The sequence below is a fragment of the Podarcis vaucheri genome (assembly GCF_965113315.1).
Source record: "Podarcis vaucheri genome assembly, chromosome: 2".
NCBI classification, from domain to species: Eukaryota; Metazoa; Chordata; class Lepidosauria; order Squamata; family Lacertidae; genus Podarcis; species Podarcis vaucheri.
In genome coordinates this window covers 36954567-36982244 of record NC_138760.1, presented here as the reverse complement: position 1 = coordinate 36982244, position 27678 = coordinate 36954567, and the positions used below count along the sequence as shown (strand labels likewise).

Here is a 27678-nt window from a genome sequence, read left to right as displayed (position 1 = left end):
GTCAAGAATTATGGTTCAAATGTTGTTCTAGCCATGGTAAAAGTTATACACACATACTGTTTTTGCATTGGTTGGAGATAACCACTCAAGCGGGGCAGAGGTTCTCCTCTTACATCTGGTGTGAAATTATTGAACTTCCAAAAACTGCAGTTGGACACGAACATTGTTTGGCTGCTCCAGAAAGAGATTTCCAAGATTTTTAGTGAAATAACAGAGGGTATGGTTTTCTTTGTCCTTGTTTCAGGTGCTTGTCAAAGTTCCTGCAAGATTTCCAGCCAGTCTGGGAAACCCAACAATACTTGCAACCCAGATAGTTGTCCATACTGCATGAAGACCTTGGCTAACGATCCAGAGCTGGTGGACAATGAAGTGGGAGATTCTGACAGCGACGGGGTATATGAGTTTACTCAGGACGCTCACTACAGTGATCAGAGGGACCCTCAGCGTTGGAAAGCCCGGGGAAGAAACACCTTAAAATTCCTAGCCTTCTGGAAGGTGGTTTGTGAGACGTTTCGGAAGATTGTAGATAGCAAGTACTTTGGCCGTGGGATCATGATAGCTATCCTGATCAATACCCTCAGCATGGGGATTGAGTATCACGAGCAGGTAAGCAGAGCCCTCTGTACTTTAGTAGTTATAGTTAGACTCTCCCTGCAGCCACAGCACCCCAAATGCTGGCCTCATTAGCTCCATCCTGGTTCTGCTCTTAGCCCCTTGAGTGGGATTTCGTACCACACAGCATCGATTCATGCTGACCTCTTACTTTCATGCCTTGCTCTGTTTAGCTGTGTTTGTTCTGGTCTGTTGTTAAATGAAGCTCTGAAGCTCTGCAAGGGCAACAAAGCTGCAGATCTTGGGGGAGCACTTCTGGTTGTGCTACTTAGTGTGGAGAACTGCACACTGGTGAATGGAGTTCAGTGACACTTGTTGGTCTGAGGATGTAAGCAAGTGAAGCCGTCTTTACAATGCTTTGTCTCTCTCTCTTTCTTCTTTTGCATTTTCACAGTAATTCTCCAAAAGCCACAAGACTATTTGCTTACCTCAATAAATCATTTACATTTGATTTTATAATAGCTAACTTGCAAACAACATGTCATGAAATATGCAAGCTGTTTCGTGAAATAAGTACTGTAATTGCATGCTTGGTGGTGTTTTGTGTTTTTTAATGCAGGCTTCCCCATACAATTTGGGTTATGGTGTATTCCAATACTTAGACATGATTTTGCTCCAGTCAGTCATATTGTGGGGTGCCCTTTATTTAGAATGTGTCTGCTTGGTGCACAGTTGATGTGACCAAACTAAAAATGCCAGCACTGATTACATTCTCTTGCTGGCAAGTGGTACATGGTTGTTATGTACAGTTGCTGATTTAAGACCTACTCCAGGTCCCATAGGTCTGTGTCAGTGTTGTTCAGTGTCAAAGGGTCGATCAAATACTTTGGCTTCTAGTTCTGTGAAACCCAACTTTCCCCCTGAAACATCAGGTTGACTTTGTCCCCCACTTCCCATACAGAGTCCTAAATTATTGTCATTCCATTTAATTTCAGAGGTCATGGAAAATATTTTAAATGTTTTTCAACATACTATAAAAAAGGAATAAAGTCTCATAAGGTGGTTAGAGACATCACCGACCTGGTGGCATCTTCATAAAGAGCTCCACCCCTAGGGATGTCAGTGTCACTCCTCCCATATGGAGCTCTCTGTCCCACCTAATGAAAGCATGGGCAGGTGGAGTTCCTGCAGGTTATATTCTCATCAACAGTAATCCAAGGAAAGCCCCCCAACAGAGCATTCAGGAGAGGAGGAGTGGTTTTGCTGGCCTGGAATCCAATGTATCCTGAGCTGGGTAGACGGCTGACACTTGACGACATTCCACCCAATCCAGCATTGAGACCGATCACTGCACCTGCTCCAGACTCTTCTCGCACTGAGCAGAGTTTCCTCTGCTACTATCTTATGCCTCAGCCAGCATAAGCAGTGGGGTTGCAAATGCAGCAGTGGCTACGCTGATCAGGCACACCTTGGTTAGGATTACTCTGCCCCTTGGAAGCAAGTTGCATTGAACGTGCTGAACATAATTGAACCTATTAAACAAGCTGTCCTTCAGATGTGCTCATTTTTCTTCTTTTCTAGCTCCCCCTTCCCTATTGGCATAGTCACTTACTGTTTAATGCAGTTGCTTTACTTCTCGTTTTGTAGCTCCTTGTGTCAGAATAGTAGCTGCAAACCAAATTCTGCAGGTATAATGGTAGATCCTAGTGCCATCCTGGTGTATTAATGCATCAGTGGTTGTACATTATAGTGGCTGAGGCCCCTTTGGTGTGCTAAATGTGTCCTTTCAAGCAAGCATGTTTTCTGAAATCTTAATGCAATGTGGCTGATTAACCTTTGTTTTCGTTATGCCTTAAATGGAAAGGCACACTTAGGTCCTCTTAGGATCTGTCACATGCTGTTTGACCTTCCTTTCTTGACCTTACTCAAAATTTGTCTCCATAGCTGAAATAAGGATTGATGGATTGCTTTTGAAATTCGTTATTCTTTTAATAATAGTACCAAGTGGATCGTTCCTTTGGAGTCTGGAGGGGAAACTAGAAAAATTGATGCAAAGTTCACATTCTTCATTTTTGATAGTTTGAATCACAGAGGAAAATGTCATCTCTGTCTAATTCAGGTATTGCTTCCTGTGATGAGGAGACAACCTTAGCAGTTCCTCTGCCCTTCCCATTACCCCTCTTACCATAACAGAAAACCCACCAAGGGCATGCAAGAGAAGCAATCATGTTGCCTGGTGTGCTTTTCTCATGGTGATTAAAAAAGAAACTATCTTTGGGAACACCCACGGGAAAGAGTTTGCCACCTGGAAAGGGTGGGGAGCATGTGGTCCTCCTGATGTTGTTGGACTGCAACCCTCACTGCTCAGCTGACATTGGTCATGCTGGGAAGGGTTGTTGGGAGTTGGAGTCCAACAGCACTTTCAGCATACCAGGCTGGGGAAAGGTTACATTTGATTAGAAAGAAAGGTGGCTCTGCTAGGCAGTAGAACCTGTAGCACCAGTGTCCCTAGGAATATAGAATCATAGAACTGTAGAGTTGTAAGGGACTCAGAAGGTCATCAACTCCCTGCAATGCAGGAATCTCAGCTAAAGCATCCTTCTCAGATAGCCATCCAACATCTTAAAAGCCTCCAAGGAAGGAGAGTCTACAACCTCCCGAGGGAAACTGTTCCACTGTCAGACAGCTCTTACTGTCAGAAAGCTTTTCTGTGTGTTTAGTTGGAATCTCCTTTCTTGTAACTTGAAGCCATTGGCTCACATCCTACCCTCCAGGTCAGGAGAAAACAAGCCTGCTCCCTCTTCCATGTGACAGCCTTTAAGATATTTTGAAGATGGCTATCATACCTTCTCTCAGTCTCCTCTTTTCCAGGCTAAACATACCCAGCTCATTCAAGCGCTCCTCATAAGGATTGGTTTCCAGGCCCTTGATCACCCTGGTTGCCCTCATCTGCACATGTTCCAGCTTGGCAACATCCTTCTTAAATTGTGGTGCCCAGAATTGGACACAGTATTCCAGTTGTGGTCTGACCAAAGCAAAATAGAGTAGGACTGTTGCCTTATAGATAGAAGGTTATTCTGTGATGCACTCAGAGGGGCTTAAAAGATGTCACAGCTGGAAAAACCTGGGACTGGGGTAGAAAGTGATGTAAGTGAGTACTCTGGGTTTCAGTGTGCTATCTTCTTTTTCTTTTCTTTTTAAGAAAAGATTAGAGAATCCAATGTCCTATTTCCCTCCGCTCCCGCTCCCCTCAATATTGGAGTGAATAGCAAATGTTGAATCCTGCTTTTATTAATTCATCTGATTAAAGCGGCAGGAGAGAATAAGGAGATGTTTTTCTGTAAACTCCTGAGGCTTACAGTTTGCAGTTTCATAATCTGACAGTTATGAGATAGGGAATTAGAACTGAGAATTGATAGCTCTGGTCCTTCTGCTGAGATTATAAATGGTGAATGTGACCTTTCCCCCCCTAAAAAAAAAAAACCCCTTAAGAACAAACAAATCAATGTCACCAAATGTATCTGCATGGATGGGTTGTTTAAAAAGAAATGAAGGACCTTATGAGCAATTGACTTTATTAGTTTTTATATTAGGCTCTTTTGCCTAATATAGAACACAGGTATTTCCATACACACTGAACCCTGGCTTTGTCAGTTCTATGAAGTGGAATAATTTGGTATCAGAAATGTTGATATTGTTATAAGTTTGGGGGGGAGCAAGACTCCCCTGAATTCCTGGAACTAGGGAAAAAGTTAGAAATTAACCAACCCCCCTGAATCTCCATATGCAGCAGGGATTAATGTGGGTGCCTGCCATAACTCAGAGGGGAGATGGTTCCACAGAGATAGTGTCACAATGGAAAAGGCCATATCCCTGGTAATTGCAAGATGAACCTTTCAAGGCAGCAGCACAGCCATGTGGGCCTCTAGCTGACCTCAGTGATGGTGTCAGATGATGTGGGAGAAGATTTTCCTTAAAATAGCCTGCTCCCGAGAGCTTGAGAGCTTTAGCAGCATATTGGGAGCCAGTATAGCAACACATGTAAGAGAGATGTTAACATGTGCATGAAAAGGTGCTCCAGGAAGCAATCTAGCTGCAACATTCTGCACTAGCTGCAGCTGCTGCACTAGCTATAAGACCAGCCCCACAGAGAGTGTATTACAGTCATCCAGCCTTGAGTTTCCCTATGCATGAGTCCAAGGGGTGAGGCTCTCCCTGGCCGGACACATTTGTAGCTGGAGAACCAGCCAAAAGTAGTTGCTGTGCCCACTTGGACCTCCAGTGAGAAAGGTAGATCTAAGAACATCCTCAGGGGCGCACACACATACCTGCACCCCAAGCTGCGCACTTGCTCCTTCAAATGGAGGGCGGGCAGCTATGAAATTCCCAGACCCAGGAGCCACCAAACCACAGGACTTCTGTCTTTTCAGGATTCAGTCTCCTGTTTATTTTCCCTCTTCCAACCTACCACTTCATCCAGAAACTAGTCCAGGATATGCTAATAGAGAAATGGAGCTGGATATCATCACTCTACTGATGACACAGTGCTCCAAATCCAGCGATGACCATTCCTAATGGCCTTAAAGAGCATTGGGGACAAGATTGCAGCTAATGCCAGGGAGGCTAAGTATAGCCACCCAGTGCTTCTCTCTAGATATGGCCCTGTAAGTAGGAGCAGAATTCCCCACTCCCAACTTCTTTGGATGAGGTCACCCTGTAATCACGCTTGGGTTAAGGGACTCTGACACTAGTTCCTCCTTCAAACTCTCTCACAAGAACAAAGAGAGAGGGAGAGAGCAGTGTAAAGTTTAGAGTCCCCATTAAATGCTCATGATAACCAATTCTTTCTCTATGTTAAAACAAAATTGGACTTAACAGCTTGGGGAAGTTTTGCCCATTATTTCTGAATATGCGTTCCTAATGAGTCATTCTCATGAACATCATACTTAAAAAAATTAAAAGCAGAAATCTCAGCACATTCATTTTAATGAAAACCAGCTCTTCTTTAGAAAGAAGGAGCTGTCATAATTTCTTAAAGCATCATATATGTCACCCTTAACCAGGTTTCCATAATAATGGGAAACTGGAAGCTTTGTTATTAATAGAAATAAGTGGCACACATCCCTCACATATCAGATTTGCAGTCTGTTTTTAAAAATGGGGTTGTAACATACTGAATTTTTTTAAGGGCCATGCTAGCAGAAGGAGATGTGAATGGATACAACTGCAATCCCAGGCCCATCCTGTGAAGATTAATGGTGCACTCTACATCATCTAGTACTGTACATAAAATTAGTATCACTGTTATCCCAGTGCTGTCACATCAGTTCACATCATGTTCAACTGCTTTGCTACCCCAAGAGATTAAGGAACTTGACCCTTGACCCCTACCAATTATTATGAGCAGAAGACCCCCCCCCCAACATGCTGGAAATAAGTTGACCTGAAGACACAATTATCACAGCCAGAGCAAAAGTTAGTCTTCTGTAGTAGCCTAAGAATTAGCTGAAACATTATTGAGTGCATAGCAAAGATCCCATCAGGGCAGGCTGAGTGGTAATAGCAAACAACTGTAGAAGCAGCAAAGAACCAAGTTTCTTCCCATTTAATCATAAATAACCAAGCAAAGAGATAAGTAGGGTCATGAAGGAACAGCCTACGATCGTTGGGGGAATGAGAGCAACCATGGTTTGATTGCTGGGAAGGGGAGTAAAAGACATGAATAGAGGGTCTAAGAAAATAAAGCAGAGCAAAACAAATGTGTGTGAGAGTGTGTACGAAATATTGAGTTTTGAGAATTTCTGGAGACAATCGAAGCAGAAGGGGAAAGCAGATTCAAAGGCAAATATGTGATCTGGTGGGCGAAACCTGTTGATTTATTTATTTTATATATTTTACGTACCACTTACCGTATTTTTCGCCCTATAGGACACACTTTTTCCCCTCCAAAAATGAAGGGGAAATCTGGGTGCGTCCTATGGGGTGAATGCAGGCTTTCGCTGAAGCTGGGAGAGCGAGAGGAGTCGGTGCGCACTGACCCCTCTCACTCTCCAGGCTTCAGGAACACATCCGCAGCCTAGGCAGCCCTGCGGGAGGTCCCGCAGGGCTCCCCACGCTGCGGATAGCAACCTGCCACCTGGCGCGAGGGGTGCCCTGAAGCAGAGCGCCCCGTCCGCCGGACAGACATCCGCAGCATGTTGGAGCCCTGCGGGAGTTCTCACAGGGCTCCCTACGCTGAGGATAGCAGCCTGCTGCCCGGCGCGAGGGGCGCCCTGAAGCAGAGCGCCCCGCCCGCCGGACAGACATCGGCCAGCCCCACAAGCTCGGGGGACAGCAAGGAGGCGCAGCGCCGTCATCCCGCTGTTCCTCGACCTGGTTCGGTTTCCCCGACCTGGTTTTCGGGGGGAAATAAAGGGGGGGAATTCCCTTTATTTCCCCCCAAAAAAAAACTAGGTACGTCCTATGGGATGAAAAATACGGTATACTAAGACAGTCTCTAAGCAGATTACAAAATAGGGTATATAAATGAAACTGGAAACCTACATATAATACAATGAAATAGAAAATAGGGTTGCCGTGTCTCAAAAAGTAAGAACCAGGACACCCCAAAAGCCCGCAGGTTGTTGAGCTTTTTTTAGGAAAATAATCTGAACTTTCAGAAATTCCCCCCAATGTCAATTTCCACCTTTGAAATCCTGGTAATGTCCGGACATATGGCAGCCCTAAAATACAAGCTACAATGCAATGCAGTATAGACCAATTAACATTTCCAATGAAGCTGATCCATTGGGATCCTTTCTTTGGTTTCCCTCTTGCCAAGGCACACACTGACTCTAAATAATAATAATAATAATAATAATCATAATAATAATAATAATCATAATAATAATAATAAATAAATTTATTTATTATTTATACCCCGCCCATCTGGCTGAGTTTCCCCAGCCACTCTGGGCGGCTCCCAATCAAGTGTTAAAAACAGTACAGCGTTACATATTAAAAATTTCCCTGAACAGGGCTGCCTTAAGATGTCTTCTGAATGTCAGGTAATTGTTTATCTCTTTGACATCTGATGGGAGGGCGTTCCACAGGGCGGGCCACTAAACGCATTATGCAGTTTCTTCTTGCTTCAGTTGAAAGAAGGCACAGCACTGGTTTTCTCTAACAAATATCTGGATATTAATTTGCATCCATTGAGGCTTTTGCTTCTAATTCATTCATTGCCTCTCACACTGTGGTGTTGGCAACACAAAGTCAGCCAAGGCTGGAATGTTAAATATGTGTATGAGATCACTGTAGGTCCATAGGAACAAAGGCAGGAGGAACACGAGAACTATGCAGCCAGGTGTTTAGCTGCATCTAAGTCAAAAAGGTCCCAGAGATAGTCAAGCCTGAAAGATGGGGGGGAAAGAGCAAATGAAACAAAAATCTGTGGTTGTGGCAGGAGCTGTAGACTGGCCTGCTGTGATAAAACTACTGGTACGCAATTGTTTGAAAGCTTAGAAAAGGAAGTAATTCAATAGGAGGACATTCTTTAAAAAAAAAAAAAACTACAAAGGAAGAACCTCTCAAAACAGTAGCTAATGTGCACACTCAGTTTGCAAAATACCAGTGTAACCTTTTCAGGCACTTTTAAAGCTCATTTAAGAGTTTTAAAGCTTAATCCTTAGTGCATCAAACAGCAGGGGGCTTGAACAGGTGACTGTACAAATGTTGTAAAGTTGTCACTAAGTAACATTAAAACCCAATAACCATTGCAGCATGAAAATATCACCCATCTGTGCCATGGTATGTAAGGAAAATGTGCCTGCAGAAAGGATCGGAAACTAAAAGGTCTACGGGCAAATGCAGGATAGAGCTTCTTGTAAAAATGTGGTGTATCCTTTTGGCGCAGTATTCATTTGTGAAGGAGTGTAGATTAAGGTGCTAGGACTGTAGCAGGTATCACTAACTTACTGGTTCACTTCCTTGATCTAGTCTTTTTCCCTCTGATTTATTTTGCTTGCTTCTCTACCTCCTGTGGAGCCAACAGCTAATTAAAGAAAAGAAGGACCTCTTCATCTGAGGGAAACATGCAATAATTCACAGGGGGCTGGGACAGAGTGATCCCAGAGCTTACGGTGCCTTTGTTCTTTCACTTACCCGTCCTAAGCAAGATGATACTGGCTCTGCTGTGTTCCTTTACAGGAAGAGGAGGTGAAAGCTAAACTAGTTTCAACTTCTTTCACTTTAGAAAGGGATAGAGACTGTAAATTATTGACTGTACGGGATGGGACTGATGGAAGTTTGGAGTCCAGCAGTTTGGAGGATAACTCAGTTGGTAAGAGCATGAAGCTCTTAATCTCAGGGTTGTGTGATTGAGCCCCACATTGGGCCAAAGATTCCTGCATTCATAGAATCATAGAATCATCGAGTTGGAAGAGACCACAAGGGCCATCGAGTCCAACCCCCTGCCAAGCAGGAAACAATTGCAGGGGGTTGGACTAGATGGCACTTGTGGTCCCTTCCAATTCTATGATTCTTTCATTGAGTTTCCCCAGCCTGGTTATCTCAGATTGTTGGCATCCATCTGTCTCAGTGGAGTGCACCTCCAGTGGTGAAGTCAAACCGCTGTGTTAGCAGCACCGACGTGCCCTTCTAGACGACAATAGCCCACACACACACACACAAGGCCTTGCTGATGTGGCCCAAAGGAAAGCGGAGCAACACTGAGCAGGACCTCAGATGGTGATCACAACATAAAGACAGGTTTCTGTGGGTGGAGACTGTCCAGCTGGTGACAAGTCATAGTTTTCCCTGCCCTTCCTCAGGTATTCCGGATGATATTGTGGGTAAGTGGCAAGGGAATTAAACTGGTGCTTTGACTGGGACACAGCTACAATATGCTTCCGCTTGGCCCTCGTGTCCTTTACGACACACCAAGGGTTCTATGAATTGGCTCTGACTGGAAACCAGGAGGCAGAAGAACAGGGTTCAGATGTGGTAGTATTTCTCCATTTCAGAACTTTGAAAGTCAAATCAAGGTCACTGTGCTATGTGAGGACACCCCCCCACACACACACACACCCTACATGGGCAATAGCTCAGTTGGTAGAGCAGGAGACTCTTAATCACAGTGTTGTGAGTTCGATTCCTGTGTTGCAGTGGGTCCCTTCCAACTACAGTTCTACAATTCACACTGTATTTATTTCCTTCCCACTATGAATAAGCACTTTTTAAAAAATTACAAACAAGTATTTTGGCCACACGTTGTCTTTTCATTGATTATGCTGTCACTTACAATAATAACAGAGTGGTAATTTATAGTAGTGTTATTTTGTTCTCTTTTGCTGACTGCGTCATTAAAATGCCGCTGGCTGAATGTGGGATTCTGCAGCTCACTCGTTCTCTGTCCCTTGCTGTGGATATTCATTCTGGATTTTCTGGACATAGCTGTGCTTTCATGTCAGGTTGTTGGGGGTCAGTGGTTTCGTGTGTGGGCGTTCAGTTACTATTTTTAGTATATATTTGTGTCTGCTCCTGCCTGGATCCACTCTAGTCAATGTGCTTGGATTCAAGGATTGTCATTAGTGATGATGTGCAGTATCACCACTGAGCGCAATATGGCTCTTTTCGCAGTAGGTGGGTTTTCTTTTACAATTATTGCTTGCTCATGGAAATCAGGTACAAAAGGGGCAGGTGCCATCTTGAGTTGTTTTCACAACAGCAAGTATTTTGAGGACAGGGAAAAGTCGTGTTGCTTTCTGTGCAACTCTGGTTATACTCCATGCAGGGCCCTTATCCATTTTTGCTCAGCCCACCTCGCTAAGCAAGACATGTATTAATTTGAAAGAAATCAGTGTATATATCAAAGATTAGCAAAAGCTGTGAGCTAAATGCCCTGTGTACATTTTTCATCTTTATGATGGTTTCTAAACCCTAATGGTTCTGAAGCAGATGCTTGTATGGTACATGACTCAGACTAGGAAGGATCCACTTTTTGGTATCACTAATCTCGGCTACTTGTAAGCACTTCAGATTCTCTGGAGCCATGTGGTGCTATGCCATTGTGAAGGATGGCCCAGAGTTTCAGGTGGAGATTGTGCATGAGGATTTGTGAATCAACAAATACTGCAGATCCTCAATGATTGTGGGATTTAAATAGGTTTGCCATATTCCAAAATGTAATAACCAGGACACCCCAAAAGTTGTTGAGCTTTTATTAGGAAGACCCCCAAATTGTTAAGCTTTTTAACGGAATCCCCCCTTTTTTGCAAAAATTATTGCAAACATGCTGTTGAATAAGCCTCCTTTGAGTGTTTTCAGCTTACTCTAATAGCATCAGAAGTCAAGTAGTAGTGAGTTTTGAGATGGCGATCCATGGGCTGCTAATGAGGATGTCCCAAAGTCTTAGATGTAGGGACAGGAGAGAAAGTAAATTTATTTCTCATTTAAAGGTGAACCTACCTAATTTGCACATTCCAAAACACTATGCAAACTGAAACATTGCCATTCTCTTGAAATTCACATTTCTGTGAATTTTGCAATGCACTTCTCCAACTGAGTAATGTGTACAAAAATGCATGTACTAAGATAAACTGTGCATAAAAATGCATATATTATTGCAATTAACATAAAAAATGCATTAAATTAAGGGAATAGGCTTTGCAAGACATGTATTAGGGGAAATTGCATACAAAAAGATTAGGAGAGATTTGTACTAAAATCATGAACTTTCATGAGGACTTTTATATTTTTTTAAAAATGCAAACTGATGTGAAAATTCAGAAAACTGACTTTAAGATTTTATAAATGAGAAACCAAGGGAGATCAAAATGGACAGATTTCCCCATTCCTTGCTATATTGAAGGAGGGAGCTATTGGGAGACCAGCTAAACCAGCCAGAGTTGATCCGATGAGCTTCCCTAACCACTTTAAAATGTTTAGCTTGGGTTTGCTCACTGGTCTGTGCAACTATGAAGCATACGATGCTATGATTCTCCTGCTGGCTTCAAACTATCTTCTTGTTTTCTCTTTGCATTTATCTTCTGCCTGTTTTGCAGGCATGAGCCTCCCATAAAGCCCCATCTTTAAATAATGATGCATTCCCATTTATGGCTTGGCGCATGAATCCTATTTTGCGGCATGTGAGTTTACTGCCACCTTTCCTGCTATGTGCCAGCATTCTTTTGCCAAGTGATCAAAAGTCTGGCATCATTTTTGTCACCTCCCCATCTATTCCTGCCTTTTCTCTTTACCTACCACAGAGCTTGTGTGAATTATCCATTTAAACCCCTGAGCAAGAACAGCTGAATAAATTAGATTGATATGGGGGAGAAGGGAACACAGTGCTCTATAGATTTTGTATTACCAACACTCAATTTACTTGCTGTTTAAACAGGAGTTATTCTTATTAAAGATTTGCTGCTGGAACCCTAATGGAATTAAATCAATGTTAATGGTAGCTGTTGGAATGGTTAATCATCATGATAGCTGATTTTCAAAAATGTACTTCCTGTTTTGTATTGGGAGTAATTAGCTTAATAAGACTCTAATGAGAGCTTGTCAACACATAGCCAAAATTAGTGGATATGGTTCTGGTGTGTAAGATATAAAGAAATAAGAGATATAAAGAATGCATATAATGGCAAAGAAATCAGTGGACACCCATATTTAAAATAAGCAAGTTTCAACCTTGTTTAGGTAAGGGGGCTTCCTAGTCAAAGAACTCTTGGTTTGGACTTTTACAAAGAGATTAGGAACTTCTGTTGAAGAACTTTTATACAGTTGGGGTGAGGAGTGGTTGGAGTCAGAGCTTTGTTTAGCAAATTCACATGTAAGACATTGTATGATAATACACACCAGTAGTAACTGGTGATGTCTGATACAGTAATTTTTCCACTATCAATTATATATGCTTGTTTTGCCTCCCAGTACTTTTCTAAAAAGGAACACAGGTGGCGCTGTGGGCTAAACTGCAGAGCCTAGGACTTGCCGATCAGAAGGTCGGCGGTTTGAATCCCCGTGATGGGGTGAGCTCCCGTTGCTTGGTCCCTGCTCCTGCCAACCTAGCAGTTCAAAAGCACACCAAAAAGTGCAAGTAGATAAATAGGTACCGCTCTGGCGGGAAAGTAAACGGCGTTTCTGTGCGCTGCTCTGGTTCGCCAGAAGCGGCTTAGTCATGCTGGCCACATGACCCGGAAGCTGGACGCCGGCTCCCTCGGCCAATAAAGCAAGATGAGCGCCGTAACCCTAGAGTCGGCCACGACTGGACCTAATGGTCAGGGGTGCCTTTTACCTTTTACTTTTCTAAAACTCCTATAACTGGCTATTAGAATCAAGAACAAGATGATAATTGACTAGCTCAAATTGCACCATTTAGCCTCTAAGTCAGGAGTAGCTAACACCCACCCCCTGATCAAAGTTTTCTCCCTATTACACACACACACACACAGAGAGAGAGAGAGAGAGAGAGAGAGAGAGAGAGAGAGAGCGAGCGCAATGCCACTCCAAGCTGCAGAACAGTTTGGGGGCTTATGAAACCTCTGCTTCAGACATCTGAAGGTAGCCCTGTACAGGGAAGTTTTTAATTGTTGATGTTTTATTGTGTTTTTAGTATTTTGTTGGGAACCACCTAGAGTGGCTGGGGCAACCCAGTCAGATGGATGGCTAATAATAAAAATAAAAATATTTATGGGCTTGGCTTTCATAAACCACATGAAGTTCTGTTCTGAGCCTGGCTTGGAAGGCCTTTGTTAGACAGAGGGTTATAGACTCAGAATCATATACCCGGTAGTTGGAAGGGACCCTGACAATCATCGAGTCCAACCCTTTGCAGTGCAGGAATATGTAGCTGTCCCATATGGGTATCCAACTTGCAACCTTGGTTTTATCAGCTCTCTACGCAACTTAGCTATCTGTCTCTAATAATATCTGCTCTTACATTTTCCATGAAGCTGATGGCTCCTTAGGCATTTGGTTTTCTTACAGACTACTCTGTTTCTCTGGTGTCTGTGCTTTTCATGCTTCTCATATAATTCCCCTTGCGTCTTGTGTTATTCCCTTTGCACACTGAGTTCCTACGAGAGGAAGGCTTGGTTGCCTCCGCTGTTCATAAAACTTGACAGCAAGTCAGTGCTAATTTCAGACATCTTAGCTCCATGTGATATTGCGCTGGCAGCATATGGGGTTTGCCACTGATGCCAGGCTACATTGGTAGAATTTAAAAGCACGATGGATTAGAAACTATGGTTATGCATCTCCAGAGGGACAGCCCAGTTTCCCTAAATCTCACTGCTGCCACCACCAGCTGGGGGAGGGGGGGCACGGCGGCTTGAGGCATGGTTTGAAGAGGATGCAAGCAATATACAGTACATCTCTCATCAAAAAAACCAAATGCAGCTAACCAATTTTATGCCATAAACAGATGAGGTCACTTTCAGTGCTGACATACATTCTGGTGAGGGAAAGTATACAGGAACCTGTTCGCCTGTTTTTCAACTTCATCCTGTGTTTAGGATGCAGGTTGCTTAAAAACAAGCCTCCATCTCCTTTTCTTTACTAGGTCTTAGTGGTGCTGTTGCAGGTGATGCAGCTGAGAAGCTGGCTTTGTGTGATCCTCCTTTGAAAGCACTTTGTGCTGTCATCTCCCCCCCCCCCTACTGCCCTCCACCCCACCCCACCCCCTGCCTTGTTCAACAGAGCTACATACACAGCATGCCAGCATCCCATTGATCCCTTCCAGAGAAAAAAAAGCATCATGGAACAGAACTTTAAAAGCACCCGTCCCTCTGTATCTCACACACAGGCATGATAGAGCCTCGTGGTTTCTTGCTGACTCCAGGCATTTCCGATGTAGAAAGCAGTCAGCATTAGAAGAAGCTTTACCTGTATTTCCAAACCAGTTTCAGCAGAGGAGCTACACAGAAAGAAAAGGAGACTGATTTCTTCCTGGGTATATTTTCCAACTTCTGAATACAGAGCTAAGTTTGAAATATAGTTTAGATTAACCAGACACCAATGACATTAAAGCAGCTTACGCTCCTTCCAGGTCTATGGGGGTAGGTCTGCATTGGTTGGCATTTTTGTTATATAGCTAGGATAATATTATTCCTGAAGTCTCAGTAAAAAAAATAATGAATTGAGGCTCAAATTTATGCTACAAGAGCTGTTGTGGTGTGGAGAAGGCCCCGGAGGGATGGAGCATGCCACCCGTCATATCCAGTTGTGTGCTGTTCCATCTGCCTTTTAGCTACAGAATACATTGCTGTGCACTTTTGATGAAGTTTTGGAGAAGGGCATCCAAATATGCTTTCCTGGAAGCCAAGGTGAAAACCAGAGTCTGGATTGACTGTGCCACTCAAATGTGGATCTCTGCTTCTGCAGAATGAGGCATCCATTTAAACAGAGGCCAAAGGCACTGGCCCAGGCACTGATATGCAGTTCAGAGCTTGATTTCAGACCTACTCCTTTGTGACAGAGGCAGCGCTTCCTCCAGGATGTTTGCAACAATGAGGGTGATTGACCCTGGCTTTCAGCATGTTTAGAATCCATTGCTTTCACCACCAACCCAAGTTGTCCCAGGCGGCTGCATACATTTGGCATTAGGAGGCAGAGCTTCTGCATCAGCAGGCATGGCTTCCTATATGGGCCCTGGAGCCCCTCGTTCTACAAATCCAGACACAGACCATCAAATAGATTTTGCATTAGTGAAATATTTTTGGCAGATGGTGAAAGAAAGAAAAATGTTTGATTTTGGTGAAAATAAACAGGGTTTAAATAAATGGACTGGGTTGCTGTACTGAGTGAGCAAGTTATTGCCAAGGAGATCCGGTGGCATGCTCTTTCCAACCCAGGTAAGATAGGAAGTGTCAACTTCAGCTTTTGTGCTGGCCTGCAGAAAGCACATTTTCTAATATAGGCTTAGAACAATACTGGCAGTCCAGAATGTTAAACATTGAAGGCTCCTGTACTAAGATTTGAGGAGAGAAGCATATTTACATATGTAACAAACACTTTGATACAGCAGGGGTGGCTAGCCCAGTCTCCTCCAGATGTTACGGATACACTGGAAATCAAATTTCCATCTGCTTCAGCCAGCTTGGTCAGTGGTCAGGGAAGATGCCACACATTCCCCCACCCCTGCTGTGTAGCCTTGCTTTAAAGAGCCACTCTGGCCTGCATTATCTTGCAGGAAAGTGAGGCAATGAGCAGACCTGGGTGCGTTCTAGTGCGGCCATGTTGTGGGTAAGCCTGCTGACTCATACCGAAAGAAGGAGATCTTTTTAAAAGGAAGTCTCACTCAAAACCACCTGGAACTGGACTCAGCTTTCCTGAAGAAGGATGAGGGAATGCCGAGAGCAGGAAAACAGGGCGCCCTCCCTGTGGAACACCCTCCCACCAGATGTCAAAGGGAACAACAACTACCAGACTTTTAGAAGACATCTGAAGGCAGCCCTGTTTAGGGAAGCTTTTCATGTTTGATGTATTACTGTATTTTAATATTTTTTAGGAAGCCGCCCAGAGTGGGCGGGGTACAAATAAATTATTATTATTAATTATCATCATCTTTAAAACAGGCTCAGATTATGAATACATAAAAAGCAATTCTTTTACAATTCTTTTAGCAACAAGATGCCAGTATTGAGCAACATGAACTTAGCACCATCCTTCCCTCCTCTCCATTCCCATCTGTTGATGGAGAAACTTGTTTGTCCCACTTTGAGTGTGACCATCCCTCGAAGAGGTTCTGAGAAAGAGGTCCAGGGCTGAGCCTTAGGGAAGCTTTTATTTTCACACAGAGCAGACTGTTCTGAAAACACACATGTCAACAGTTTAGGAAGTGGTATTCTTAGCAGGATGCTGAGGGCGGGTGGCGGGGAGTGAAAGATCCCAGAAGACACCAAAGAAAAAGCGCAGTGAAGATGCCTTTTATTTCCCAAAATTAATTATCGTGAATGTCATTTGCAACTGATTCTGTAAAAAAGAAAAAAAGGGAGAACCAATCAGAAAAGTTACGGATGCATTCAGATAGCTCAGCCTTCTGTGACCTGGTACCCTCTAGATATTTTTTGACTCCTCAACCCTAGCCAGCATGGCTAATGGTTAAGGATGATGGGAGTTGTAGTCCAACAACAACTGCTGGATGGGACCAGGTTGGTAAAAGCTGAGATAGATTGAAAATTATTGGAAGACACACCCCAAATAATATAAATCCTACAGAGAAAAAGCTAGGAGACAATGGAAGACATATCTGAGGATGTGGCTTCTATTACTAGAACAGCAAGACACATTTTTTAATTCCTGCAGAGCTCTCTATAATGGAAGGGAAGAGTTTATGCAAATGACCAATGCTCTGCAGACAATTGCCTAAACTTTCTCTGAAGTTAAACTAGAAGAACCCTATAGAAATGCTGCAAGTGTACTGTACTTTCAAGCTGTACTCCAAAGACATTTGAGAACTCTGTAAAAACCCAAAAGCACACTGCAAATGGCCAACCACATGGGTGTGATAAGGAGAAAAAAGGATATTCAGAAGACATATCACCACTTGGTTGAAGGGGAAGTGATACCAATAGAAAGTCTGGCATCTTAAATAAAATGGAAGAAGACGAAAAAATAAAAATGTTGATCATTTCTAGTGTGTCTATGTGTCTGAATGCCTTTTTAATTGGGAAATAGAGTTGGAGCGTTTCAGCTCCTTGTTTGTCCCAATTAGGGAGGGAGAGAAATTGAAGACAAAAATCAAAATGAGAGCTTGGAGTTGCAAAGCCCTTTTGGAGGCAGGATCTTGAAAAGATAGTGAGTGACAGTTCCCACCCCCACCCCAGTGGTTGCATGACATATTCCCTCAGCCTCTGAACAGCTCCAACCACCATCTGTGGCCTGGGCTGACATCTAAGTGAGATGCAGGATTACTTTCCTCCAACTTAGTGGTTGGAAATGGCTTTTCGTCATTGTGCAGGCCTGATTGAATTGTAGGAATGGCTGATTAAATTAATGCCAGAACCAAATAAGATGCAACAGTAGCAGGGAATTAGCTTTAAGAAGGTCCTAGTGACTAAGCACCAGTCTCTCCATCAGGATGATTTAATGAGTTTAGATGAGAACAAGCCTAGAGGGTTATGGCACCCCTGTGTAGCTTTGCAATCAGGTGGGAACATTAAGCAAGCTTAGTGCTGTCAGAAGATGCCAGATGGACGGTTTTGGAGATTGAGGTCTATTCTTTTTAACCTTAGAACAGGTTTAGCTTGTACCGCTGTAATGGAAGTTTTTGTGGTACTTCTCTGCCAAATGGCCACAGCCCAAATATTGATATTGCCTCTTTTTTGGACCTGTTCCTTTCCAGAAGTGGATCCTACTAATCCCTTTTATCCAGCCCCAGTCCTGTAAAGAAGTTGAACTACCATTTTTCAAAGGTCTGGGCTTTACTGGTCCAGACTTTGACATGAGGTTAACTCTAAATTTATTCTGCAAAGTAAATTACAACAAATACCCTACATACTGATTTGGGAAGGGGGCAGAAATCACCCATCTGGAAAAAATAAAACCGCAGTTTTCTGTGTGAATGGAGGGTCTTTCTCAGCAGTGCTTGAATTGTTTCTGGCAGAGTTGTTTTGCGCTTTTAGCTAAAAGTAAATCACTGGTCCTGTTATTTCCATGGATAACCCTTCACAAATTATCATTGCTTCCTTGCTGTCCGTAATTCAATTTTTGAATAGTTCACCAGGAGTTCTTCTTTTGTGTCTCCCTCATGCTTTATCCAAGACCTTATACCTATTCCATGTTGGGAAGAGATTTAGAGTTTTGTATATGTTGTTTGTTTCTTGTTGCTATATACTTGAAACTGTAATAGAAATAATTCTTTAGGAGAAGATTGTACATATTGCTGTCATGGAAAAACTTGACATCAGCGTGTGCTGCAGTGAACTGCAGAGCCTGAGGACTGTGTGGATATTTAGTGGACCTTTTTTGCATATCTTAATAATCACCCCATCTTAACATTGTTCCTGCAAAGTATGAATTCATTTGGAAGTAGCTTTCACTGGTATTTTCCTCATTTGCCTCTAATCCATGACTTACCTCATTTGTCTTTTCCTTCCCCCTTACAATAATATGCTCTTTCATTGCTGGTAGGTTGTGTGTGTGTGTGTGTGTGTGTGTGTGTGTGTGTGTATGTGTCTATTCAGTATTGTAAAATCTATAGCTACGTTACTTTTTTCCTTTTGTACACCTACTATGTCCATGATGCATTTTTGTTTTATTTTTTGGTCTTTCCGTTTTTCCTTTCTTAAAAAAAATACTGTATTGTGTGTCTATTGAATTAAAAATAAACAGTTTTTTAACAATTATATTTTCATAATTAAAAAAAATAGCTTATCGAGCATTTTCAGGGATCAGTGTCAGCCCTAGTAACATAAAATGAAATCTGTTTCTTCTTGGTGCTGTTAACTTCTTTCTTTAAAACCAAATATCGCTAAATGATGAGTCAGTAAAATGTTGTTTGGTATTTCCTAAGAAATAGTTGAAATTCCTCCTCACCCGCCCCTTCCTTCTTTTGTATCTTTCCTTCAGAATCCTTCGTTACCATGGTAATGGTTTCAGGCCGTGTTTGCGTTTCAGTGTTTTTTAATAACTGGGAAGTTCCGGGTGCAAAGCGGGCAGAATCATTTGGGTCACTGGGGGCTTTCTGTCTGATCATCCTCGTTCATCTCTCTGCTTTGTGGCAGGGCCAATTTTGTTAATGTTAAAGGGATAAGAATAAAATCCTCTTTGGGACTTGGTGTTCTTTGTTGAAACATCTTAGGATGAAGGGGAAGAGGTGGAGCTGGGCAATAGAGTCAGTTTAGGCTGCCTGATTCCAGCTATTCTTATCAACACACTGTGTTGGATGGAAGGTGTGGGGGGAGGAAGTTTAAATTTCGGAGGAACTAATAAAATCCCCAGATATAACTAAGTGGCGGTTTTCATTCTTTTGCCATTTAGATCTGCAAAGTAACAGAACAGAAATTTGAAACTTTGGTTGCAGCTTCCCTAGAAACCCCTAAAAGCCAGATGACACTGCAGACAACCTCAAAATATTAAGAAGTGAAGCTTTGTTGAAATAACTGGAACTCTTCACTCCAAAATTATTAATTGTGCCTGCTGTTTGGGGTGAACAATGATGGGGATCAATGATGTGCCATAGATAGAACTTTATCGGCTATAGTAGGGGCCGCCTACTATGGCGCATGTGGACATACACCCACAGAGGTCTTCCTTGCCACCCACGGTGTCCCCTCCTCCCACTGAAATTATGATTGAAATAAGCATTCTGTTGTAGCCAAGGTGATGGTGTGTGCTTGATTGCAGTGTGTGTGGTGCCCATGATAGCTCCTCGTGGGTTTTTTGCAAATGGGCCCCAAAAGATTGGAGACCCCCTGGGCATGATGTTCCATGATGTTCTGGTGATGATCCCATTTCCTACATATGGCATGCCAACAGGTGTTGCATGACTAGGTTAATTGATGCTCTGTGTAGTGGTGATGGCTGTTCTAAATGACACACCGTTGACCGCATATGGTGGTTTACATATCCTGCGTCTGCTTACGATGCTAGCAGGGTCAGGCCAGGCTGTGGAAGCCGCTGAGGTGCAGCCCCAAAGGATACCTTGCCCACCCCGCCACCGACTTTCGGTGAGATATCTCCAGAAATCAGCACTGATGCCAGCACCACCAGAGGCAGTGGGGTGGGCAGTGCAGGCAGCAGTGGCAGGACAGCAGTTTCCATTTTGCACCACGCGTGGATAGCAGAGTACCCTGTCCTGGTACATTTTTGGGGGGGGTGTTGGTGCAACTATGTATGCAATGAGACGTCCTAACCCACGTTATTAAAAGGTAAAGGTACCGCTGCCCGTACGGGCCAGTCGTGTCCGACTCTAGGGTTGTGCACCCATCTCACTTAAGAGGCCAGCACTGTCCGGAGACACTTCCAGGTCACTTGGCCAGCGTGACAAGCTGCATCTGGCGAGCCAGCGCAGCACACGGAAACGCCGTTTACCTTCCCGCTAGTAAGCGGTCCCTATTTACCTACTTGCACCTGGGGGTGCTTTCGAACTGCTAGGTTGGCAGGCGCTGGGACCGAGCAACAGGAGCGCACCCCGCCACGGGGATTCGAACCGCCGACCTGACGATCGGCAAGTCCTAGGCGCTGAGGTTTTACCCACAGCGCCACCCACGTTATTAGATATCTACAAAAAGTCAGTAAAGTGTTCTGGATTTCCTTTGCTTTCTCAAACAACATCTAGGTTTGCAGAATCCTCATCTGCTCCCCTCAATGAAAAGAAAGTTTCTCAAATTGATGTGTGTTACAGCCATTCATGAGCACCAAATAGTTGCATTAGTGGAAAAGAACTTGCATTCCATGGAGAGCAATGCAGTTCACTGCCTTGCAAATTCTAATGGACTTTCAGCCTCTGTCCTCCTGCCCAATCTCTGCATAGCTTGCACAAGGGTTTGTGCATGTAGCTGCCAATTTTTTATTTTCCCTGGACAGAAAGTAAATCAGGGAGAATTGGACACAAGAAGAGTTAGGATAATTGTCTGTGCACTAGCAAAACAGCAATATCTGCATCAGAAATCAAACCTGATGGATTACTGCAGTATCCCTACCATGTGCACTGCCAACACATATATCTGGGTTTGTCTGTGGGCATGGGATATGCACATATTTTAGCCTTGTAGTGACGCAGGACCAAGGTAGACTAGAGCTTTGCTCCTTGTGAATAGCTGGCTCTGAGGGGGGCTGAGTCTAATTGAGACCATGGGTATACTCCCCATTCCATGGCACTGCCTCTCCCCCATTCCCTCATTCGTTATTTCTTGAACAAAGAGCAGCTATGCAAAGCTGAACCATGTAACAAACTGATCAGACTGATTGGAAGGGTACATGACTGTTGCGTCCTCCTTACACCTCCACTGAGAAAAATCGCCCCAGCAGCACACACCCCTTCACCCCTGTTCTATTCCAGGATACTCTATTCTGTTCTCCTCTCACCACTGCCGCCCCAGCGTCAGTCAGCATTCCATGATCACTGAGCATGCTCAGTCCATATTGGGCTTTTTGTGTTTCCCTCTCCCTAGGGTCCCCCAACTAATGTATATATTTTTAGCCTGGGTGGTGTGTGGGTGCTGCTGGTTTTTTTTTCTACAGAAGGATCCATACTTGGAGAATGAGCTTGCTATTAGTAAATATAACAATGCTTGGTATTAAATGATATGCAGACGAGAAAAAACATTAGCATGGAAACAACATTTTCTGTGGGCAGTTTATCTTGTTACATAAGTACCTTGGCTCTGAATATGTCTTGGTAATAAGCTATTTACAGAAAGAGAATCTTTAAGTCAAGAGTTCGGAGTGGTGTTGATAGGGAGCTGCATTCCTCTATGTTATATGGATGGAATTTATCTCACAGATACACAGAATAATTGTGGTGTTTCATTCTGATGCTCCAAGGGTGTTCTCATTTCCCTAAGCTTCTCATCCTGCAGTATTTCAGTATCACTTATTTTACCTTCATTCGGAATATGTATCAGCTCCACATTGGCAAGCAGCTATGTTCCTTAGAACTCCCCCCCTTTTTTTCTTTTGTTTCCATACATTTAGAACTAGGATGGGGACCCTGTAGAGCTCCAGATGTTGATGGGCTATAGGTCCCATCATTCGTGACCACTGACTATTTTGGCTTGAGCTGGTGGGAGTCCAACAGTCTCAGGAGAGCCATGGGTTGCCCACCTCTGCTTTAAACCTTCATCTGGCCCTCATCCAAACTTCCACATGCTCATACAAAACATTTTTGTGATTAAAGCACATTGCCTGGTTTAAGCCCTTTAAGTGACAACACGTCAAAGGCCCAGTTCAAACATCGTGCCAAGACACAATTAAGCAAGGTGACCTTTACTGGGAATGTGATAAGGGGAGTTCAAAGTTTCTCCTTTATCTCTCTTTCTCTCTGGCTTTTGGTGATGATGTCTTCCTGGTCTGACTATCAGCGACACAGTCTTACAGTGGTCCTATTCCCTACTTACTGGGCTGAATTCAGAGAGTGCCTTTCTGATCTTCGGTAGTTATGCCATGGGGTGTCGTAGGGCATTATTTTGTCCCCAGTGCTGTTTAACATCTACATGTAGCCGCTGGAACCAGACATTTGCTTTATTTCTCCATGACATCTGAATAAGGGGAAGACATGCAGAAGCTTGACCAAGGCCTGGATGCAGTGGTGGGTCAGTGAGGGAAAATATACTGAGCTTGAATGCTGGAAAGACAGAGACTGTATGGATGAGTGGTTCTTGTGTTCATGGAATTGGCCAATTGCTTGCTCTGGATGGTGTTGCATTCCCTGTGAAGGAGCAGGTACACAATCTAGGTGCTGTTGGATCCATATTTGCCACTAGAGGCCCTAGTGGCCTCAATGACTAGAAGCACATTTTCCAGCTGGTATGACATCTGTGATAATTCTTGAACTGGGATAGCTTATTCAGGCATTGGCAGGTTGCAATGGACTCCATGTGGAGCTTCCAGTTACTGCAAATTCTGCAAAGTAATTACTGATACTAGTGAGCACCTGTCAGCATGTTATACCTGTGCTCACTGGCTGCCCATTTGCTAGCAGGCCAAGTTTTACTATTGGTATATAAAGCCATTAATGGCTTGAGACCAGTTTACTTAAGACTTCACCTTGCCCCAAACATGCCTATTCAGTTATTCGTTCTGCAGAACTTGCACTTTTACAAGTGCCACATAATGTCTGTTCTGCAATTGTGAGAAGCCTTTTGCCTTCTGTATGGAACTTCAGCCCTAGATGACTTGCCTCTGTATGTGAACTTAAAAGGATTGCAGCCCAAAACTCTTTTATATACTTAGTTTCCACTGCAGAAGTAATCCCCATTAAACTGAGTAAACATGCATAGGATTGCCTTGCCCTTAAGCAGAGGTGCCACCTTTCCTAGTTGATTCAGGGAGCTCAACGCAATGTCTTGACCCCTCAAAAAATACAGAAGGGGACTCCTAGGAGCTTGTGCCTATGCCTTTAGGGGATCCCTGACATTTTATAAATTTGTTCACAGGTACTTTTTTACTTTATCTTGTTGTTCTGAACCAGAATCAAAGGTCCCCCTATATTGCTTAGTGGATTGGGTGTATTTCTAAGTTTCAAATCAGTTTTAGTAGATTCGGAACTATGATACAGAATCTCTCAGCTGATGACAGCTCAATGTCTCCAAGTCTTTTCTCTGTTGAAGTGAACTTTACAGACCCTGGAGAGATACTGCCATTTAAATCACTAAACATTGGTCTGATTTGTAATTTGGTACAGCAATTTTATATCCTTATTACACTCTGTTAAGAAAGACCTAGAAGTCTAGGAGAAAATGAATTTGCCATGGGTTGCCCAAAGAGCAGAATTAACATGGTTCTGCTGCCCAAATTTAATTTTTTTATTTCAGGCTGTCCCAAATCAGTTAGATTTGTCAAAGTGGAAAGAAAAGCAGGCAGGTATGGAGTATTATAAATGGAATGAGTTTAAAAATACTGTGTTGTATTCAGCACTGTGCACAGTGGGACTTCTATTTCCTCTTTTCTCCCGGTGCTCTCAATCTGCTCCAGAGCTGGTTTTATGGTGGCATGACCAGTTCAGCCACACTGGGTGCCGTGCTGCAGGGGACACCACAGCAGTGCTGTAGAACAGAGCACAAGAGGCAGGAAGGCACTAAATTTTAGCATGTCACAAATTTTAGCGTCCACCACTGGTACCTCCCAACCCTCTGGAGCAGATTTTGAGGAGAGAAGAGAGGAGAGGGAAGCTCCATTGCACAAATGGAAGTCTGCTGAGCAAATGGAACAGAAGCTTTGGATACAACCCACTGTCCTCTACAGACCCATTAGCTGGCTAACCATGCACAGCACATATTAATCACAAGCATGATCATTTCACTAAATCTGTCCAGAAGCACTGAATAGGCATAGGGAGGTCTTGGCTGATCAGGGCTTACTTCTTAATTTATTTTGGATAACATTAAGATTGCATATCAAGCAATATTTCAAACCACCCACACTAAGAGTTTACAAGTTGAACTGTATGGTTCTTATGAATAAGGCTCTCGTGAATGTTTTGCCCACTGTACCATTCTGGAATTACAAGCCATTTTGTGTAATAAAAGTTTCTTTTACAACTCTGCAGAAAATTGCCCATGGAGAGTTTGCTTCAAACCCTTCAGCTTCTTAATACAAAGATGCTAGAACACAGAGTTCGGTGGGACCTATATTTTCAATGCCGGCAATGGTTTCCAAGTAATAATCTTAATTCTAAATTAAAGAGATCATTAACTGCCCTTTTGAGTCACGGGTTTCTGCTAACTTGGGAGTTTCTAGATGCATAATTTCTGCAATTAACAAAGCAGTCTCAAGGCCTTTTCAGGTCAATAAGATGCACCATACAAAAGCATGCAGAAAGGAGCGCAAAGTTCTGCGACTGCGAAAGCAATCCTAACTCCAACCAAGACCAGCAGGGCTGAAATGAGCAGGGGAGTGACCACCATAGTCAAAGCCTTGCCACCTGCACTGGGTCAGAGCAGACGATGTGGGAGGCACTGATGGGCGGGTATTGTTTTTGTTTGTTACTATGTTATGCATTTTTGTGCTTTTATATTGTGAACTGCTTTGTGATCCTTGGATGAAGGGTGGTATATAAAATTAATAAAGAAAATAATAAAGAAAAAATGAGGTTTTCTGCTATGGAAGCTCCAAGCTGGCATGGCAGAGAGACCCGGATTGGGTTCATCACCAGTAGCTGGAGTGACTGAGGAGCCAACTGATCTTTGGCCAACCCACCTCTACCCTACCCCTGAAATCCCCCCATTTTGGGAGCTTATGCTGGCTATAGCCGACAGCAATGCCACTACTTAAAAAAAAAACAACCCCTCAAAAAATGCCCCCTGAAACCTTTCAGAAGAAGCTTGTGTCACTAAACACATACACACACACAGTTTTGGAGAGCCCCCAACCACCCACCCACCCCCAAAAAAGCCATTGAGGGGAATAAACTTTTTGGTGCTTTGCCGTTTTAAGAACCAGCACTTTGATTGCATTCAAAAATTAACCAGGAGGCAGCATAGTTGTTGCAAGACCAGCAAGATGTGTTCTATAGTATATTGGCATCTCCAGCTTGCCATACCATGGGATGCTTGAGTCAACTCTCAGGCATTGTGCTTTCAGTTCTTTTTGGTGAATAGGATTCTGCTGTATGGCTTTTTTCTTCCATAGTCCTCTGGTTATTAATGTTCTTTTAAGCCTCTCACCTTCTGTGTGGCCTTCTCTTAATGAAGTCATTCCTCTCAACAATTATTTAGTTGAATATCACCCATAGCGTGGGACTGCATCCTAGGTTTTCCATATTAGAATAAAGTTGTGAATGCTGTGTCAAATTCCAGGCTGTGCGTTACCAGTTAACCTAACTCATATTCTTTTACTTGGCAATGACTGTATGCCACATAGTTTAGAAACCTTATCTGCTTCATGCTGATAGCTGCTAAATTTATGCTGCCTAGGAAATGGCAGGTTGTATGATTTCCCCTAACAGAACAAATAGCAGCTTTGGTGGTAGTGAACAATTTGCTTTCCGAAAAACATTTCTGGGGAAAGGGTGAAACTCCGCCGCATCCAGTTAAAATGCCACGCACAACTCTCTCTTTCCCTTCACTGTTACAAAAATAAAAGCATTTTTTCTGTACGGGGAGTAATTTTGATCAGGGAAGTACTGTGCGTCGGGAAGGAGGGGAGGAAGCATGGCCCTGATTCAGTTGGGCTTCCTGGAATTGGTTTGTTGTTGGTTGGTTGGTTGGTTGGTTGGTTGGATGATTTTGTCTAAAAGGACATGTCAAATGGTCTATCTCTTTATTTTTAGCATTTAAATCCTACCAAAGGAACATGGTTGAGTAAATGAAAGTCCACCAGACTATGTTTTTGTTGTTGCATGATTTGCTGCTGATCGTCATACAAAAATGAAACACAGTCCACATACCACCCTAGTTTCTGCACACACTGCTTTTAGGTTTTCCCATGCAAAAGCTTTGCTTCATTGAAGGGGCTATAAAAAACAATGTTGGGTGGATGCAAATCTTACACAGTTCCTCGTCCCAACCTTTCCTTGGCATGCATTCATTATCAGATCCTTCTCCTTTTTGATTGTGCTTAATTTGCAGCATTGGACTGTTGTGTTTCCCTAGATACTTTGCCGGTTACATCTGCTGCTCATTGAATTGTAGAACTGTAGAGTTGGAAGGGACCACGGGAGTCATCTAGTCCACCTCCTGCAATGCAGGAATCTCAGCTAGATCATACATGACAAATGGTCATTCAACCTCTGCTTAAAAACTTACAAGGAGAGTCCACCACCTCTCGTGGGAGCCTGTTCCACTGTTGAACAGCTCTTATTTTTAAGCTAAACTTTTAAAACCAGTCCCTTCTCAATGTGTTTGTCCTTCCCAATCTTTTGGAGCACACTGCACCTTTATTTATTGGGGGGAAAGTGAAATTGCACAAATTCATTATTTCAGGGGAAATGAATCACTGTTATTTCAGTTGCTTTAAACCTGAAGCCTGCAATGCCATGAGGAAGGAAACACATATGAATGTGAAGAATGCAAAGGTAAGTAGCATTACTGCCACAAGTAACGAAAAGTATAAAGTAATGAAATATGGCACACACAGTCATAGCCTGAGTAACTGAAGCTGTGAGGGTGCGCTTTGCTGATGAGCGTACTGCTGGGCTTGGATGCTCTAAGCTATGCGGCACTGATAGGCATGTCTTTAATCAAGGAAATTAGGGCAGAATGTATTGGTTGCAAAGCTAGCTCATCATTTGGGACCTATCTGCCAGCATTTGCAAATGACTGCTGCCTTGAGCTTTCCTGGCTGATGTTCATAGTTCCTGAATGCATGCTAGCACCAGGGGATAGGACATCTCTTTGGCATGGTTTGTGTTGGAAATTCTGGGGCAAGTAATCTTGGGTGAAAGAACCCCAGTAGAGATTAAACATGGCAAAGCATGCCTCAAAGAAAAGCGTGGAAATAGAGGCTGTAAAGCCTTTAAAATGGACCCTTTCCAGTGAATCC

General features: G+C 43.3%; 1 protein-coding gene across 13 annotated transcripts in view; it reads left to right on the top strand.

Annotated features, from left to right (window-relative positions):
- CACNA1G (calcium voltage-gated channel subunit alpha1 G) overlaps positions 1-27678 on the top strand; it is a 335700-nt gene that overhangs the window by 202097 nt on the left and 105925 nt on the right. For all 13 annotated transcript variants that reach the window (XM_082211012.1, XM_082211010.1, XM_082211008.1 and 10 more), the window contains exon 9: positions 245-606. In XM_082211012.1, the coding sequence (XP_082067138.1) occupies positions 245-606 (362 nt within the window). The remainder of the gene's footprint in view (positions 1-244; positions 607-27678) is intronic.